At 43.2% G+C, this 19,060-nt stretch overlaps 1 protein-coding gene across 4 annotated transcripts; it reads left to right on the top strand.

The window, feature by feature from the left end:
• The first annotated feature begins 8,033 nt into the window (after nucleotides 1-8,033).
• Nucleotides 8,034-18,327, top strand: LOC110494161 (dnaJ homolog subfamily C member 14). Of its 4 annotated transcripts, none has more exons than XM_021568954.3 (8): nucleotides 8,063-8,384; nucleotides 8,975-10,535; nucleotides 10,854-10,960; nucleotides 12,303-12,422; nucleotides 12,754-12,914; nucleotides 14,416-14,521; nucleotides 15,948-16,265; nucleotides 16,748-18,327. In XM_021568954.3, the coding sequence occupies exons 2-8, from the start codon at nucleotides 9,246-9,248 to the stop codon at nucleotides 16,764-16,766; spliced, it is 2,121 nt and encodes a 706-aa protein (XP_021424629.2). In that variant the 5' UTR covers nucleotides 8,063-8,384; nucleotides 8,975-9,245; the 3' UTR covers nucleotides 16,767-18,327. The 4 variants fall into 4 exon arrangements, with proteins under 4 accessions (XP_036806137.1, XP_021424629.2, XP_021424630.2 ...); XM_021568955.3 differs by having other exon boundaries at nucleotides 8,143-8,430; XM_090205559.1 differs by having other exon boundaries at nucleotides 8,343-8,424.
• The last annotated feature ends 733 nt before the right edge of the window (nucleotides 18,328-19,060 follow it).

The following is a 19,060-nucleotide window of genomic DNA, read 5'->3' as shown; positions in this document are numbered from 1 at the left end:
ACATGGGTTTAACTCACTCAGGACACATGAAAGGTGGGGTGTATATGAAGGGTACGGGGCAACAGAAGACGAACAGCAGAGGGACTAATCATTTTAGAGATGGGAAACGAGCCAATAAATCGGGGGGGGGGAGGGAGAGTTTGCGGGATTTCCCCCGGAGGGGCAGATCCCGGGTGGATAGCCATACCTTCTGCCCAAGACGATACCGGGGAGCCGGGGTCCGATGGCGATCCACTTGTCGTCGATACCTGGAGGTGATCTTGAGGAGGGCCGACCGGGCTCTCCTCCAGGTACAACGACAGCGGCGGACAAACATCTGGGCAGAAGGTACGCCAACCTCTTCCTCCTGCTCGGGGAAGAGCGGGGGCTGATTCCCCAGGGAACATTCAAAGGGCGATAGGCCAATGGCAGAGCAGGGAAGGGTGTTGCGTGCGTATTCCACCCACACAAGCTGCTGGCTCCAGGTGGTGGGGTTGGGACCAGGCAACGCAGAGTTGTCTCCGACTGGCCATTGGACTGGGGGTGGAACCCAGAGGACAGGCTGGCCAACAACCCAATGAGGGTGCAGAACGCCTTCCAAAACTGGGACGAGAACTGAGGACCCCGGTCGAAGACCATGTCCACAGGCAGTCCATGGATCCGGAAGACGTTCTGCACCATGAGCTGGGCCGTCTCCTTGGACGAGGGTAGTTTGGGGAGAGGAATGAAGTGGGCGGCCTTGGAAAACTGGTTGACCACAGTCAGGATGGCAGTGTTGCCCTTAGGCTCCAACATGACTGGCCATGATTGTTTTGATTGTTTTAACTTGGGGACAAATTGATTAAATGGTTTATGTTGAGTATATGTGATTTTGTACAAAGCAACATTGTCTCTATCATGTCCCTCCTTCGGGTCACCATGTAGGCGTTGAAGCATGCTGACATGTTCTATCTGAGTCCTCTCTACCAAATAAGCAGATGAATGAAAGTTGAAAATACTTATTTTCACGATGTTGAAATATTTTACAAACGTTCAAAATATGTATTTTCTGGATGTTGAAATCAGGCTCATTTTTGGTTCTGAATGAAATTTGAAAATAAGTAATTTATAGACATCTATGTTTGTGCCAAATCAAGGCTGGTCTAGACCGAACAAAATCTGAACCAAACATAGGTGTCGGTCCTGTACCAAAAAAATACGTCCAAAAGGTGTTGGCGTCGGTCCGTGCTTACTGAGGTGTAGCTTACCGTGTTGTCTGATATTGAATTTTATGAAAGCACATCTATGTGGTAAGCCTACCATTTGTAAAACACAAAAAACATATCCAGACAGGACCAAAAAAAGACGTCCAAAAGACGTCACCTTATGCTTACTGGGGTGTAGCCTAACATGTTGGCCTGCAATATAATTTTATCCATGTGGTAGGCCCACCATTTGTAAACCAGGTAATTGCATTGGTTTATTAGTCCTGATTTCTGTGACTAATCAATTTGGCTATTTAAGCTCTGAATATCAGCTACCCAACTTTATCATGAGCCTATTTGTAATGTGTTTACACAGCAGGAAATGCAGAAGTATTTTATTTTTCATTATGATCAGCTTGTCAAAAATGTGCAGAAACAAACTTGAAACCACTGATCATGACAATGGGGTGAAACTCCTGGACAACAGATGTGATTGTCCATTCCATATTGTCCATTTTACTTTGACCTGTCCTGCTTTTAGGATATGTTGTTTGTTAACATGACAACTCATTTTTTATTTGATTTAGTGCCATTTAGGTTAGGCTATTTGATCTGAGAAACCTGCATGTTGTTCGTCTCATTACAGTGTCATACATTGTATCTCCAGGCTGTAGGCTACAGAAAAGGCCACATACTGTCTACCATATCCTATATCAGCTACACGATTTATGTTTGCTAATTTTTTGGACGGAACGTTGGTAGAGCACCGCAGAGTTGCTTCTCTCCAACAGCATCCTGGAGAGGCACGCTGGGAATGGACAAAGTGGGCACTGCTTAGGGCGACATCAGCGCTCACCTAAAAAGCCCATATGCCACTGGTTGAGAGAAATTATCGGTGTTTTTGGGCAGAATTAAGTGAGGTTTTATGTGTTGTTGTTGGAGGTGCGGCTTGGCCAGTTTAGCTCAGAAAATGCCGCCTCGTCACTCTGCAGCCATCGGTGGCCGCCTAATCCTGCCTAATAAGCAGGCCAGCCGTGCAAATAAGCAATACATTTTTCTAGATATCAAAATACATGTGTATTAAATGTATTACTTTGTCTGTTAGACCTATAGTACACTTTCCTAACATTCAAATAATAGTAGGCCTATTAGTTGAACCAGATCATTCAGATTTAGTTTTGAATACGAAATAATGATTGCCCTCTTAAAATATCAGATTGGCTATCTTCAAGTTCGTCATACATGTAACTGTGTGAATATAGGTGATCTTTTTAGGTCTTCTGAGGCAGAGGACACCCACAGTGTGTTCAGTCCATCCCTCCTCCTTTATATCCATCCATCCCCTGCCTGTCACTGATTGACACAAATCCCCTGGAGAGTGAGCCCCCCTTTCCTACCTCTCTCTTCCCCAGACCTCCCCCTTCTGAAAGCCCTGGTTGATCTCACAGCCCACACAGACTATTCACACACACACAAGTACACACTCTCTCACACACACACAGACACAGACTATTCTCTCACACACAAGTACACACTCTCTCTCTCTCACACACACACACACACACACACACACACACACACACACACACACACACACACACACACACACACACACACTCCTTGAGGAACACACTTTAATACAGCATCCGGAATGGGCAGAAATAGGCTAGAGAATGCAATGCACCGGGGAGTGTGTGGGTGGGTGGAGAAGGCAGACATGAGAAAATGGATGGTGTTTGACAGTAGGAAAAAGTGACTGCATGATATCCATGTTTGCATTGTTGAATAAACAATGACTCGTTTTGTTTAAATAGGGAATAAGTCAGAAAATAGTTTGCCTATTATAATTCTAGTCTTTGAATTATTATTTCATTATTAGTCCTTTATAGACTAATTTCCTATTAAAGCCGTAGGCAAAGTCATTGGTCATATTCCCCCTTGCATGTGTTACTTTACTTTCATTAATCTGATGACTGTTATTTATCTAATCAGATAACGATTAATTGAATCACGTAACAATTAACTCATTAGGATTTGGGGCACCACAAGAGCATTCTTTAAAGAGTTACCATCTCCGGAATTATACTCTAAAGATCTTTACCTATAACATCCATAAACAGTCAACTTATCAATCATAACCTCGTATCATATCATCATTCTTTACAGTCGTAACCTTGCATCTGCAAAAACCCGGGCCTTACTTATGATTCAGTACTACACAAATTGGTTTAATTATTTATTTACTAGCTAACTAAATGGTAACACAGGATAAACATACACACTTAATACATTAGAAATAGGTCCCTAGCGGACTGACAACAACATGGCTGCTTGTTACAAAAGACATGGAGTGGGCGAGAGAGAGAGGGACAGATAGACTTAACGTTGGTACATTTAGAACCTACTCTCACTTATACTTTAAGAAACCATGAATGTATTTACGTGAAAATCCTTGTTTTCTCTCGGTAGACAGGGCCTTCTTGGAAAGGGGGTTGGGCCTTTTTGCGGGACGCTTGTAAGGCTCTGATTGTCCAAACTGGGTTCCTCTGTTGTTCTACTCTGCTGGTCGTCCGGTATCCGGTGACTTGTCGTGTAGTCCTGAACAGAACTACAGAGTTTATTCTACTTACATTCCCTCTGGAAGATGCTTATTTGAAGATAGTCTAGCCAGCCGTGTCGATAGTTCCCAGTAGGGTTGTTGAGAGTAGCGTACTACGGTGATTTGAAAATAGTAGTAGAATGGTCCCACTTAAATTCACTTTCGAAGATACTTTACTTAGGACAGCTAATCAGCCTTACCAGTGATTGTCTGGGAGGTGACTTTATCGTCTCTACCTCGTGTTGAGATTCAGAGTTCAAACCACTTTAAAGTGAGCTGCAGCTCTACGTCTCTCTGGCCTAATATGTTAATTCTTAACCCATCATTTTATACAGTTCGATCAAAAGGGTGGTTCCGTCAGGCTGACACTGTCACATGGAATGACGCTGGAAAGACGAAGCAGCTACAGGGAGTCAAACGTTTAATAAGGAACAGACATGGAACGAGACAGGAACAGAGTAACACAAACAAAAAACAATTAATGCAGAAGCAGGGAACAGAGCAAGGGGACTGACAAATATAGGGGAGGAAATAAACAGCTGATGACTGAGTCCAGGTGAGTCCAATATCAATGATGCGTGTGACGAGGGAAGGCAGGTATGCGTAATAGATGGCAGGAGTGCGTGATGCAGGGCAGCCTGGCACCCTCAAGCGCCGGGTGGAGGGGAAAGGGGGGGTGAGAGGGAGCAGACGTGACAGACGCTCGCTGATCTCACTTAAGGGGGTGGTGACTACTTACCACTCACATCCCTCTCTTAACAAAAACACTTTCATCATTGTTCATATAGCATGCACAACATAGAGGATGGACATTTTGTAAATGTCGTGTGTTACAGTATTTCCTTTATAACATTTTTAATGACATTACACAATAACAACCAAACTGACATCAATGTTATTTTAGGTCACCTCTGACCATTCCCCACGTTCTCTGTTAGAAAGATTGTTCCATTATTCACTTTAGAATGTGTTAGAGTTTCGGCAGGAAAATCTGTGAAACAAAGGCATATTCCTCGGGTGAATTTGGAGAGAAAGAGACCTGAATGTTCTTTCCTTGATTTACAACAGGGCGTGAGCTGTCAACCCCCACCAGTTCCCTTCTCCCCACCTCTGCGGGTGAGAGGGGGTCTGGTTGAAGTTATTTATTTCAAAGCTTATCTGACCAATTTGGATCCTCACAGGACAGTCATGACACATGCATCAACCAATGGTTGCATGCCATGTCATCACTGTGTCATCGATTGATATATTGCAGTTATCCCGCTTTCAAAACAACTGGGATCTCGGAATCTCAGACTTCCAACTTCAGTGCGTTCAAAACAACTGGGAACTCTGAAAAAAATGAGCTCAGACTGAGAAAAATCGATTTGAGCGCTCATCTAACTCGGGAACTCGGGCCTCTTTCTAGAGCTCCGACTTTCTGACCTGAAGATCACTGACGTCATGATTTGAGTTCCCAGTTGTTTTGAACGTGGCATTTGCTGATACATAAAATACCTATCCTTTAACGCCAAACACAGGAGATGAGAAGCAGGTACAGGGACTGAACCATTTAATATAGACAGACATACAACGGAACAAGAACAGCATCTGGAAATAAACATGACACGACAAACAATGCTACAACAGGGAACAACCCAGAGGAGCAGACATACAGTGCCTTGCGAAAGTATTCGGCCCCCTTGAACTTTGCGACCTTTTGCCACATTTCAGGCTTCAAACATAAAGATATAAAACTGTATTTTTTTGTGAAGAATCAACAACAAGTGGGACACAATCATGAAGTGGAACGACATTTATTGGATATTTCAAATGTTTTTAACAAATCAAAAACTGAGAAATTGGGCGTGCAAAATTATTCAGCCCCCTTAAGTTAATACTTTGTAGCGCCACCTTTTGCTGCGATTACAGCTGTAAGTCGCTTGGGGTATGTCTCTATCAGTTTTGCACATCGAGAGACTGAATTATTTTCACATTCCTCCTTGCAAAACAGCTCGAGCTCAGTGAGGTTGGAGGGAGAGCATTTGTGAACAGCAGTTTTCAGTTCTTTCCATAGATTCTCGATTGGATTCAGGTCTGGACTTTGACTTGGCCATTCTAACACCTGGATATGTTTATTTTTGAACCATTCCATTGTAGATTTTGCTTTATGTTTTGGATCATTGTCTTGTTGGAAGACAAATCTCCGTCCCAGTCTCAGGTCTTTTGCAGACTCCATCAGGTTTTCTTCCAGAATGGTCCTGTATTTGGCTCCATCCATCTTCCCATCAATTTTAACCATATTCCCTGTCCCTGCTGATGAAAAGCAGGCCCAAACCATGATGCTGCCACCACCATGTTTGACAGTGGGGATGGTGTGTTCAGCTGTGTTGCTTTTACGCCAAACATAACGTTTTGCATTGTTGCCAAAAAGTTCAATTTTGGTTTCATCTGACCAGAGCACCTTCTTCCACATGTCTCCCAGGTGGCTTGTGGCAAACTTTAAACGACACTTTTTATGGATATCTTTAAGAAATGGCTTTCTTCTTGCCACTCTTCCATAAAGGCCAGATTTGTGCAATATACGACTGATTGTTGTCCTATGGACAGAGTCTCCCACCTCAGCTGTAGATCTCTGCAGTTCATCCAGAGTGATCATGGGCCTCTTGGTTGCATCTCTGATCAGTCTTCTCCTTGTATGAGCTGAAAGTTTAGAGGGACGGCCAGGTCTTGGTAGATTTGCAGTGGTCTGATACTCCTTCCATTTCAATATTATCGCTTGCACAGTGCTCCTTGGGATGTTTAAAGCTTGGGAAATCTTTTTGTATCCAAATCCGGCTTTAAACTTTTTCACAACAGTATCTCGGACCTGCCTGGTGTGTTCCTTGTTCTTCATGATGCTCTCTGCGCTTTTAACGGACCTCTGAGACTATCACAGTGCAGGTGCATTTATACGGAGACTTGATTACACACAGGTGGATTGTATTTATCATCATTAGTCATTTAGGTCAACATTGGATCATTCAGAGATCCTCACTGAACTTCTGGAGAGAGTTTGCTGCACTGAAAGTAAAGGGGCTGAATAATTTTGCACGCCCAATTTTTCAGTTTTTGATTTGTTAAAAAAGTTTGAAATATCCAATAAATGTCGTTCCACTTCATGATTGTGTCCCACTTGTTGTTGATTCTTCACAAAAAAATACAGTTTTATATCTTTATGTTTGAAGCCTGAAATGTGGCAAAAGGTCGCAAAGTTCAAGGGGGCCGAATACTTTCGCAAAGCACTGTATGTTCAACTCATAGTCACTCATAGTAGCCACCATATTTAGGAGGATAGAAATATTACTGAACTGTAGCTAGCTAGGCAGTAGCCACTACTAGCCAACTAATTGTCGATTACCTATTATTTGATACATTTAGGTTAATTTACTCATATCAAGCAGCAGACAGTTTGCGGAAAGGTACAAATAACAATTTGTGGACTTGTTTAATGAATGATCGGACAGTGAAACTGAAATTTATTGATAGCTAGCTGGTGAAGCTTTCATTTATTCCCAATTAATTAAACTGAAGCTAGGTTTACCAAATCATATTTACTGCTCATGCAGGCTAGCAAGCAAACGGGCATCTGTGTGACGTCACATATCAAGAAGTCTCAACCTATCCTCCCGACGCAACTCATGAATATTAATCAAATCTGTCAAGTGATTGGTTGAGCCTTCTTGGGTGCGTGACATCACTCTCATTTCTCTCATCCTTATGATATTTTTGCACTTCTTAAAATATATGCTCATTAGGAGTCAATGCATATTATAGGGATCAGCTATGTTTATTTTACTGTAATACAATGTACAGAAATTTGTGTAAGGTGCAATGTGTATGTCCAATATGAAATTATCAGTGACGATGCTGGGGGTGTAAACTCTGTGGAGTTGCTCCTGAGTAGAATGGGACACAACGTACAGGGTTTGGTCAGTGTAGGCCGCCATTGTAAATAATAAATAATAATAATAATTTCTTAACTGACTTGCCTAGTTAAATAAAGATACAAAACAAATGTCAAACAAACCCAATATCTGTGGGGCTTCTCATGTCAAAATGATTTAGCTGAGTCTATCTTTAACAATATTGTCAATGTAACATTATTTGCTTTAAGGAACTATTTTCATTTTTATTGTTTTGTTCGATTGTTAAACTAAATTCCAAATAAAATGTTACGATTTGCGACTAGTGTATTATTTTTTACCATCGTCATTGGCTGACTTTTATTTTGAAGGGAAATGGCCGAGGTCACGACACGGTCTTATTCTTGCTAGGTCTTGCTTATTCTTTCTCGCGTCTCAGTAGTGGTTTATGTGAGGTGTCTGCTGCCCTCGGAAGTGAAATATAGTAAGACAAACAGCAAGGACAGCGATAGCCAAGAACAAAAATATATAATATCTGCATAAGCAGAACGAAAACACTCTCCTAATACAGGATAATAATAGTTTCATACACAATTCAATAACTACATTTTCTTTCTACGACTAGAATTTCTGTTTGCCATATTTGGTCAATTTGAGGAGCAGCTACAGGGCTCGGGTTAGCCACTTCGAAAGGAAGACTACATTTTATCATCTTCCCTTCCTTTACGGAAGAGAAAAGTGAGTTGCACTGGCTGTCATCTTTCCCAATGTTATTTCTGTCAGTGTAAGCATTAAAATAGCTCAAATAATATTATTAATAATCCGCCGTTAAGATTATTTAAATTGCATTAGCTACAGTTGCTAGTTAGCTAAACACGAGCAACTAATAATGTTAGCTAGCTGTTAGTCTTGAGACAGTTGGTAATTTTGTTGGCGACATAGCTAATTTGCTAGAACCGAAGAGTGCCCACAGTATTCTCTGATATATTCCATCCCAGTCAGTTATGGGTTTAGAAATTAATTATATTTCTAGCTAGTGCAACTACTGACAACCAGAGAGCTTTAGAGTTTGGTTTATATTTTCAAAATGTCGGCGATGTGAAGCAGCTCGTTGAGTGCTGCGGTCATGAAGCGTGCTATGGAGAATATTGATCAAGGCACACTACAGTAGAAAACACAATTGATAATAACAATGATACATGCAGATACTCCATATCCTATTTAATGTCATTTCTTTGTGAGCTTTGCCTTTAGATTATACCCTTTGTTCTAGTGCAAATAAAGTGAAAGTGTTAAGGCTAATGTTTAAACTTGCTTTCTTTTCACAGGCAATAACCAGATACAAGATGAGGCCAGTCGTGCCCAAGGATTGTAATGATTGACCCTTGATCCAATGCCTTCAAAGTTTCTGCATTGGACAGGCTACCGTGGACAATGGCGCCTGCCATTCCAGTATTATTCAGCCGTCCTTATCTGACTCTTCAGCCCTGCTGAAGTGTAGTGTCAGAGAAGGTGCGGTCAGTGAGAATGGGTCAAGGTCCCTACCTGCCGTGAGAGTGGAGACTTTTTTTTTGGCACTTTAATCAAGAGACAGGGCTGATGATGGAGAAAGGGGTGGCTGAGAGCGAGATGGAGGAAGAGACATGGACTGTAGAGGCAGCTGAGGAGAGCCCTGAAGAGCTGCCCTCAGGTGTTCCTACCCTCTCGTCTTCCACCTCCATGCCTGACCAGTGGGAAGTCAGAGGAGATGAGGAAACTCATCAACCAGTTCCCAAAGAGGATCTCAAAGCTACCCCTCAGGATATCCCGACTCCAATCAACCAGGACTCAGAAGAAGCAGAGTATTGTGGGATTTCAGAGGCCAAAGAGGATGAAGTCTCTCTGAAACAGGAAGGGGCGGAGCATGTGGTCAGAGAAGCAAATGAGGAGACTGAGGGTGGAGATGAAGACGAGAATGGAGGAGGCCGAAACGAAGTCGGGAGGGAGCCTGGCATGAACGGGGAGTCTGGATGGAAGAGCTCAGGGGCCGGAGGGAGGAAAAGCCGTTTCCGGAACAGCGGAGGAGGAGTGGTGGCAGCCTCCGAGCAGAATACCCAGGCTACATCATCATCCTACCTCCCGAAAGGGTCCCTGTCATCGGGTGGTGGGAGGCACAAGCAGGCCCGGAGGCGCCACCACCACCACCAGGGCCGGGGCCGGCGTCAGACAGGCACCCAGCTTACCTTGGCCTTCAGGGAGCTGCTGTCAGAGTCGCTCAGCCCCTGGTGCATCTCCTGTATTCACATGGTAGTGGAGCTCATTGTCTCTGTGACCCACCGCTGCGGGGTGGCTGTGGAAGCCGCAGGGGTAGCCCTGTATGACCTCGGCTCACAGCTGCTCAACAAGGTCACAGACGTGCCGGGAATGAAGGCGGACGCCCGGCGTGTGCTGGAGAGGGTGAGTTGCGCTGGAACGGTCCTGGTGGATAAGAGCATCCGTTCGGTGGAGTGGGTCTGGCAGGTCTCCCTGACCTGCTTCGGACTCCTCTGTGCTGTGGTGCTGCTGGGTTCCCAGTGGGTTCGGTTCACGCTCGTCCGGCTGGGCGGGGAGAGGGGCCAGCGGTGGTGGACAGCCGTGCAGGACTCCAAGGTCTGGAGCAGGGTGGCCTCGCTAGTGCAAAGGATCAGCGGCTGGTTCAGGAGGAGGAGAGGCACAACCACCCAGGTGCCCCCTTTCACCCCAGATTCCCCCGGTGGAGCTGTTAGGTACCAGCCTGGGCAGGAGCTGGAGAGACTGCTAGCGCTGGCTCAGGTCCCTGAAGAGGAGCTGGACCCTTTTATAGTGTTGGGGGTGGAGGCCCACGCAACTGAAGCTGAGCTAAAAAGGGCCTACAGACAGTTGGCTGTCCAGGTGAGTCTAAATGAGATGGGCATTACATTTTATGAGTACAGGTGAATGATAAAAATGAGTGGAACTGATCAACTGGCAAGTGTGTAGCCATTATGGTCAAATAATTTCAGCTTTGCCTGTCAGAACACAAGCCAAAGCATTTTTGCCCTTAGCTCTGCCTGGCTGCATGTATCTTTGTTGCTTTATATCCACAATATAAAATGTAATCAGAGAATGACTAGAAGTAGCCAACCTGTTGAGTCTTCCTTAGTTGCTCTAGCACGTTATCTGCACTGCCCCTTACATCTGTCCATCTTTCTCTTTTCCTTCCTCTCTCAGATCCATCCAGACAAGAACAAGCACCCGCGCGCTGGGGAGGCCTTTAAGGTGCTCAGGGCTGCCTGGGACATCGTCAGTAACCCAGAGACACGGAGGGAATATGAGCTGTGAGTAGAAGACATCCTAACTACTTGATCAGTACTTAAATCAAATGCCAGAAACTATGATAAAATGACTGCACCTTCAAGAAAAAACATCTGTTAGAACTCAGGCCTCTCACAATAGGTAATCTCTTCATCTGAAATTCCTAACTGGTCCTTAGTAGAGGTCGACCGATTATGATTTTTCAACACCGATTCCGATTATTGGAGGATCAAAAAAGCCAATACCGATTAACCTGACTATTTTTATTTATTTATTTATTTGTAATAATGACAATTACAACAATACTGAATGAACACTTATTTTAACTTAATATAATACATCAATAAAATCAATTTAGTCTCAAATAAATAATGAAACATGTTAAATTTGGTTTAAATAATGCAAAAACAAAGTGTTGGAGAAGAAAGTAAAAGTGCCATGTAAGAAAGCTAACGTTTCAGTTCCTTGCTCAGAACATGAGAACATATGAAAGTTGGTACTTCCTTTTAACATGAGTCTTCAATATTCCCAGGTAAGAAGTTTTAGGTTGTAGTTATTATAGGAATTATAGAACTATTTCCCTCTATACCATTTGTATTTCACTAACCTTTGACTATTGGATGTTCTTATAGGCACTTTAGTATTGCCAGTGTAACAGTATAGCTTCCGTCCCTCTCCTCGCTACTCGTATGCTCAGTCGGATTATATGCAACGCAGGACACGCTAGATAATATCTAGTAATATCATCAACCATGTATAGTTAACTAGTGATTATGATTGATTGTTTTTTATAAGATAAGCTTAATGCTAGCTAGCAACTTACCGTGGCTTACTGCATTTGCGTAACAGGCAGTCTCCTTGTGGAGTGCAACGAGAGAGGCAGGTTGTTATTGCGTTGGACTAGTTAACTGTAAGGTGCAAGATTGATTCCCCGAGCTGACTAGGTGAAAATCTGTCGTTCTGTCCCTGAACAAGGCAGTTAACCCACCGTTCCTAGGCCGTAATTGAAAATAAGAATGTGTTCTTAACTGACTTGCCTAGTTAAATAAAGGTATAAAAAAAAATTGGCAAATCGGCGCCCAGAAATACCGATATCCGATTGTTATGAAAACTTGAAATTGGCCCTAATTAATCGGCCATTCCGATTAATCGGTCGACCTCTAGTCCTTAGCATGGTATAGTCAATCTAAAGGCCTGTGAGATGTTTGGTTTAGTTCCTCAGTAACAGGATACATAGAAAATACGTGCTGTGAGTAGATTACTTCATTCAAATGCAGGAAACCGTGATCGAATGACTGCACTGAAGGCCGATGGGATGTTTGGTGTAGTTGATATGGCGTTGACTTGTTTGCCTGGTCCTCTCAGGAAGCGCATGGCACAGACGGAACTCTCCAAGTCGATGAATGAGTTCCTCACCAAACTGCAGGATGACCTGAAGGAAGCTATGAACACCATGATGTGTACGAAATGTGACGGTAAACACAGGTATGTCACTCAGACTGAATTAATATCTGTAATATCTAGAAAAAATATCATACATTTACAACCAACACCCTGCAGACTTTTGTGAAAGTGAGCGATTGGAATAGTAATATAATTTACCTGCACTGCAGTCTTGTCATTTACAGTATTTACCTAAATTAATATGGTGACTACTCCCAATCACTCAAATTCTATTTATACATTTTGCTTGCTATGAAATCTTTATTACAGAAAGGAAACACAAGCATAGGCCAGACACAAAGAGCATCCCATTCTGCATGGTTTAGTTTACGTTGCTGACTCCTCTCCCCCTTATTACTCCCTGTGTCTGCAGGAGGTTTGAGATGGACCGGGAGCCTGCTGAGGCGCGGTTCTGTGCAGAGTGTAACAGACGCCACAGCGCCGAGGAGGGAGACCTGTGGGCCGAGTCCAGCCTGCTAGGCCTACGCATCACCTACTTTGCCTGCATGGATGGCAAAGTCTACGACATCACAGGTACTGGATTAACTATGGCTGTGTTCACGAGCGTCAAAACTGTAATGCATTGTGGGTCAATTTTGAGTAGTTATTTATAATGCAAGGTGATTTGTATATCAGTAAGTCTGCAATCGCCAACTGCAATGCGGTCAATGTCGAACAAGCCAATTGCTTTGACAAGCCGTGTAATTTTATTTTATTTTTTATTTAACCTTTATTTAACCAGGTAGGCAAGTTGAGAACATATTCTCATTTACAACTGCGACCTGGCCAAGATAAAGCAAAGCAGTTCGACACATAACAACAACACAGTTACACATGTAGTAAAACAAACATACAGTCAACAATACAGTAGAAAAATAAGTCTATAAACGATGTGAGCAAATGAGGTGAGAAGGGAGGTAAAGGCCAAAAAAAGGCCATGGTGGCGAAGTAAATACAATATAAGTAAAACACTGGAATGGTAGATTTGCAGTGGAAGAATGTGCAAAGTAGATGGGGTGCAAAGGAGCAAAATAAATAAATACAGGAAGGGAAGAGGTAGTTTGGGCTAAATTATAATGACACCCACATGGATAGTTTGGCTCTCATCGATGCTAATGCCATAGCCTTTTGTGTATTGACTTAAAGATGCACTATGCAGAAATCGCTCCGGCATTTCCTGGCTGCAAACATTTGAATAGTTCGGCTAATTTCAGTTTGAGACAAAATAAGCAAGTATGGTGTAGAGAAAGAAACATTGTACCATCTAAACTGTGAAATATATTTTCAATAATATATTTATGTGCCAGACCATGCCTGCGTGAATGTTTATTGGTCATTAGTGGCCATGTTTTTTGAGTTGCTAGACTGGAGAAACATAATTTGTGAGAGCTTGGTGATTGGTCATTCGGTGTCAGAAGAGTAGCGTCTTAAGTGTTTTTCACAAAATTCAAAATGGCGGAAAATCCATCATGGCGGACCTTAAAGGTCCTTGAGGCAAATGTGTTCCTTGTGAGGGGAGGGACCTAAGTACCAAATGTCAGGAGTCTAGGACACTCGGTAAAGGGGTGTGACCTTTAAAAGTTATCATTTTCAATCGCTTGTTATAGTGCCACCGTGTAGCCATTTGGAATGGCATTGCATGATTGGGTGTGGCGCTTGGCCCTTTACCATCTTGCAAAGTTGCACCCTCCTGGGCCTTACATCTCACAAGAATTTGCATTTTTTTTCACCAAATCGCCAGAAGGAGAAAAATAATAAACGGCAACAAATACAATAGTGGTTTCACCCAGCTTCGCTGCCGACAGGCTCAAAAGCTCTACAACTAAATTAAATTCTAAGCTACCAAATAATGTTATGTTTCAAGTTTTTATTGTCATGTGCACAAGTACAGTGAAATGCCTTTTCTTGCAAGCGCGTTCCCGACAATGAAGTAATAAAGACACCTAAAGTCAGACAGACTGTTTCTCCTCCTAGCTGCTTGCTTCAGTATTGTCACATTGATTATTTTGTCAACTTCTCCGCTCTCACCTTTCAGAGTGGGCCGGCTGCCAGAGGATAGGCATCTCTCCAGACACACACCGCGTGCCCTATCACATCTCCTTCGGCTCCAAGAACAACAGTAGCTCCACGCAGCGCCACAGGTTGGTCCCAGGTTAAGGAGGGTTGCGTTCCAATAATCTTATTTTCCTCATGAAGTCTGCACTCTTTAACTACTTCACACAAATGTAAAAGCATGGTGTAGGCATGGGCTAGAAAAATGGTCCCCAACTTTTTTACATTAACATTAACCTAATAAAACAGCTCTGTAGAAATTAGGTTTGTGCAGTAGGCCAAATACATTATCACAGCATATTGGCTATATTCCTGTCCTGCCAGTATTGTTCTTCTCAGACCATATTATATATCAAAACTCAAGCTTTGATAACAAACTAGATCAGTTGGTGTAGCACTTGCGATACACAGCTGAGCATAAATTGAAATAATTAGCTAATAATTATCCATTTTATTTTACTGGACTGATGGTTGTGCTTTCAAGACAACTGGGAACTCTGGAAAAAAAAGAGGTCAAAGATGCCCGAGTTTCCGAGGATGACCGTTCAAAACGATTTTTCCCAGTCGGATCTCGTTTTTCCAGAGTTTGCAGTTGTCTTGAACACACTGAAGGCAGAAGTCTGAGATTCCCGAGTTCCCAGTTGTTTTGAACATTGCATTAGTCTAAGTGGAGGGAGGGAGAGTGCAGCAGAGGGACTGCCTCTCATGGTCCCTGCTCTCTCAATTCCTTTCCTCCGGTGAGACTGACAAGAGAGGGGACACAGTCTTCCTCCTGATGGTGAAACTCGACTCGCACTGCATCTGCCTCAGGCACAAATTCATGTTGTTCCTATGACCAGAGAAAGTGAAATACTCTTCGATATTACAATGGACACAACGAGCTGCTAATAATAATAAAAACGCAAGGCTATCGATACACTTGGCTACTCATTCATTGCAGCGCTAGGGGAAGTAGAGAGAATAGTGTTAAATAAAAAGTGTTGACAGTGCTGAATAAAATATATACATGAACTCACTCATAAGAAAAGCAGCTCTTTGACAGCCTCTCTCTGGTCATGGTTTGTGGACGCTGTAGGTATGCACAGTGGTTTGAGCTGTCTGATTGGCCAGCACAGTAGGCGTACTTGATTTAGCCACAGATCTCCTGGTCTGCCGGGTAGTGCATGTTTCGGGAGAAAGGAGAGATTATTGGGACTCAACCAAGGTGTTATGTGATCGACCGCTCTAAATGAGCACATGCTGTGGTCAGTGCTGTGGTCAGTGCTGTGGTCAGTGCAGGTGCTTGTGCAACTATCTCATTGTGACTTGCATCAGGGTTAAATATAGGCTAGATTAAAATGGAATGAAAGGCCACCCAAGGCTCTGATGAAGCCTGTTTGTCCCGTGAATAAAACTCAGATCTATGTAGACGGTGAGTGCTCCTATTTCTTTATTTTCCTGGAGTCACCTGTTGGAAGTGTCTTGAGGTAAAGAATGTTTTTAGAATGAATGTTACTTTGCTCCCATGCTTTCCAGGACACCTCCAGGTCCAGAGCACCCTCCTCCAGGCCCGGCCAACCCCGCTGACTTACATAACTTCTTCAACCGCATCTTCCAAGGGGGACCTCCTCCCGACATGGCTGCCAACGGGGGTTTCTTCCCCTCAGGACCGACCCCCCACCAGCCCTCTGGTGCTGGACCCGGATCTAGTGGACCTTTCTCCCCTCCTCCACCACAGACTGGCTTCTTCATGCCTCCGGGAGGGCTCCGGCCGGAGCCCAGTGAGACGTGGGCCGATAGCGGAGGCAAGCCTCCGCCCCGCAGGAGGAGGAAGGTCCGCAAGCCCTTCCAGAGGTGAGAGCGGCCATTGTGACGTGTCATCGTAGCAACACGGGGACACTCAACACACGGCCATGTCTGTCGACGAGCCTGGACCTCCCCCTACTGTACATAAGTTGAAGGATCAGTCAAACTCAGGAAGATTCACACGGGTCAGGGGCTGCCTCATGTATCAAAAGACTGACAATACAGAGGCCATGAGCCAGAGGTTTGAGTCTGGACCAGGTAGAAGAAGACGGAACTAACTCAGAGTTGAAGTATATTTGGGGTTAGGAGGTGACAGTCTTTTTGCTTCTCCCCCTCACATTGTTTTTTTTTCTTTTTTTTTTTCTTGTGAAACAGCTGTAGCCATGCCACTGATATCACAAGCCTATTGCTAACAATGCAAACACATGTCCTTAGGTCTTACTTCCCTGCACAATCCTGCATCATTACATGCCATTGACACGTTTGTAATTATTTTTTTAAACAAAAAAGGTAATCTATTCTTGCTTCAGGTCTTGGCGCAGACTGTGAAACTGTGTGTGTTCGTGTGAGAGGGGACAGGGCTGGAAGAAGCCAATCAGAATTTATGAATTGCTGGATCAAACGGCTCAAGCTACATCCTGGGAGAAGACGGTCCCCAGAGAGAGGGCTGGTCTGCCCGTTACTGCTTTGACACACCCATCCTTCCGCCCATTGCCTTCTTTGATCAATTGTTACCTGGTTAGATTATCATTTGAGCAACTGATTTTCTGCAATTTTTATTACTTTTAATGAAGTTAGAGTGAACGTTTGCATAGTTGTGACATTTGTCACTATTGGAAAGTAAGTTGGTGAGTGAAAGTTGTCTCTCTGCCAAATGTAGATATCAACTCTGTCTCTCAACAAATTGAATCCCACGTAGAAGCACTATGATGAGGCGTCAGACTTAAGCAGGTTCACATTACAATTAAGACTGTTATATTGTGAGAGTCAAGGACCTAGGCTATTTACTGCTTTCAGTCCCTAAGTATTGGTGTTATTGTCTGGACGGCATCCTATGGATCAAGAAAAAGCTAGTTTCAGCTCCTAATTGCATCTCGGCACCCTTTAAAGATTGGAGGTAACGAAGTTTCCATTGAGAACACAATGACTGTGCAGTGTAAAAGATTAGCTATCAGAGGCTACTCTTTGACATTTACTTTCCAACTGTTTAAAGGTTGATTGAAAGACAGGGGAGCTGAATGTCAACAGTTACAGTTTTATTACCACCACATTTTATTTCAAAGAAAAGCTACCACTGCCTTTGCTTTCACCCCACGCTCAGACAATATACTCCAGATTGAAGAGGGATAGAGCGAACAGAATTTAGATCTCTAACAATGTCTCTACTCATTATGGCAAATCATTGTTTTTCCTGTGGAGATTTGGTCTAATTCCTCTTAAATGTTAAGAGGTCTGGGGCAATATGAATCAAGCTTCTCAGAGTAGGCGTGCTGATCTAGGATCAGGCCTGTCCATGAAAAGGCTAAACTGATCCTAGATCAGTGCTGCTATTCTTAGACGCTTAATGAATACGGGCCCTGGTATCAGTTCCATTAGCCTCTTGTTGGTTGTACTTTTGATTTGTGTCATTCTGTGGATGTTGGGAGATTAAGTGGTACCTAGGGTCCCTTGTTGCACATGTTTATTTGCTCTCTTTACAGTGAAAAAAATAATGCAATTGTCCACATAATTGGAGGTATTATAGGAGGTTTAATTTAATCTCAGTTTTAGGCTGAATTGCTTGCGCTGTCAATTATGTTTTAGATACCCTAGTTGACTTGAGAATGTATGGCTTAAGTAGCAGCCTAAAACGGCAAGTCAACTAACGGCTCCCAGCGTGGTAGAGCTGGGGGACCTGCTAATCCCAGATTAATTAAATTTTTTCCCATTATATTTTTAAACAGTATATGCAAAAAAAAAGATTGCAAAAAATCTGACAATCGGGGTTAAATGTGCATTTAAAAAAAGTTTTGGTGGGTAGGAAAGTGTGAGTTTATTGCAATTGTGAAACATCACTGTTCAGTTGATTTTAGCTTTTTTCTGGATTTCATAGTAAAGTTGATTTCCTACAGATGGATGAATGGACTTTCATTGTTTTGTGAATTACGTGGATTGAATTGTGTCTTAAAAGTTACAACTCACAAGACAGGAGAATGCTGTGTCATTCCAATGGAGCAGAAACCAGGGGACCTGCTAATGGCCCTTCTGGAGCACACTCATTCATTTAGAATTTACACTAGATCCCACCCATCTTTATACACAAGTGGTGTGGTCCACAACACAACTTGCTGGTCCTTTAGGATGGCTCTGTTTTTCTGATGGAAGACCATAGAGACACCCGGGACAGTAACATTTAGGGCTGGATTCAATCCATATCACCGAAGTTCAGCGCTATAGCGTGCTTGAAATTGAAAGGTTATTACCGACTGAGCCAACATATGCAGCGTTTACCGTGAATGCAGTCTCCGTTAATGCGGAAACATTGCCTTTAAAATGTAAATTGGTGTACAACTTAGCTCTTCAGTGCTATGGATTGAATCCAGCTCTTTGTAATGACTACTGTTTCCCACTAGCCTCTGGGGTGTGTCAATGAAGTGGTGCAGGTGATGGTGGAAAATAATCTCCTCCACAGGTTGACTTCTATTGAACAAACCTGATCCCATAACAGAGCAAAACACTTGTGAACCTCATGACCTGGTTTACCCGTTTTCTACATTAGCTCCAGAAAGCCACGTGACAGTTCTTCCCCATTCCTTCAAAGGGGTTTAATCCTTAATTTACAGTAAACCAAAAATTAAACAGGC

The sequence above is a fragment of the Oncorhynchus mykiss genome, chromosome 17 (assembly GCF_057628025.1).
Source record: "Oncorhynchus mykiss isolate SJ-2025 chromosome 17, ASM5762802v1, whole genome shotgun sequence".
Lineage (NCBI taxonomy): Eukaryota > Metazoa > Chordata > Actinopteri > Salmoniformes > Salmonidae > Oncorhynchus > Oncorhynchus mykiss.
Note: the sequence above shows the minus strand (reverse complement) of the source record. Positions and strands in the feature narration are given on the sequence as shown.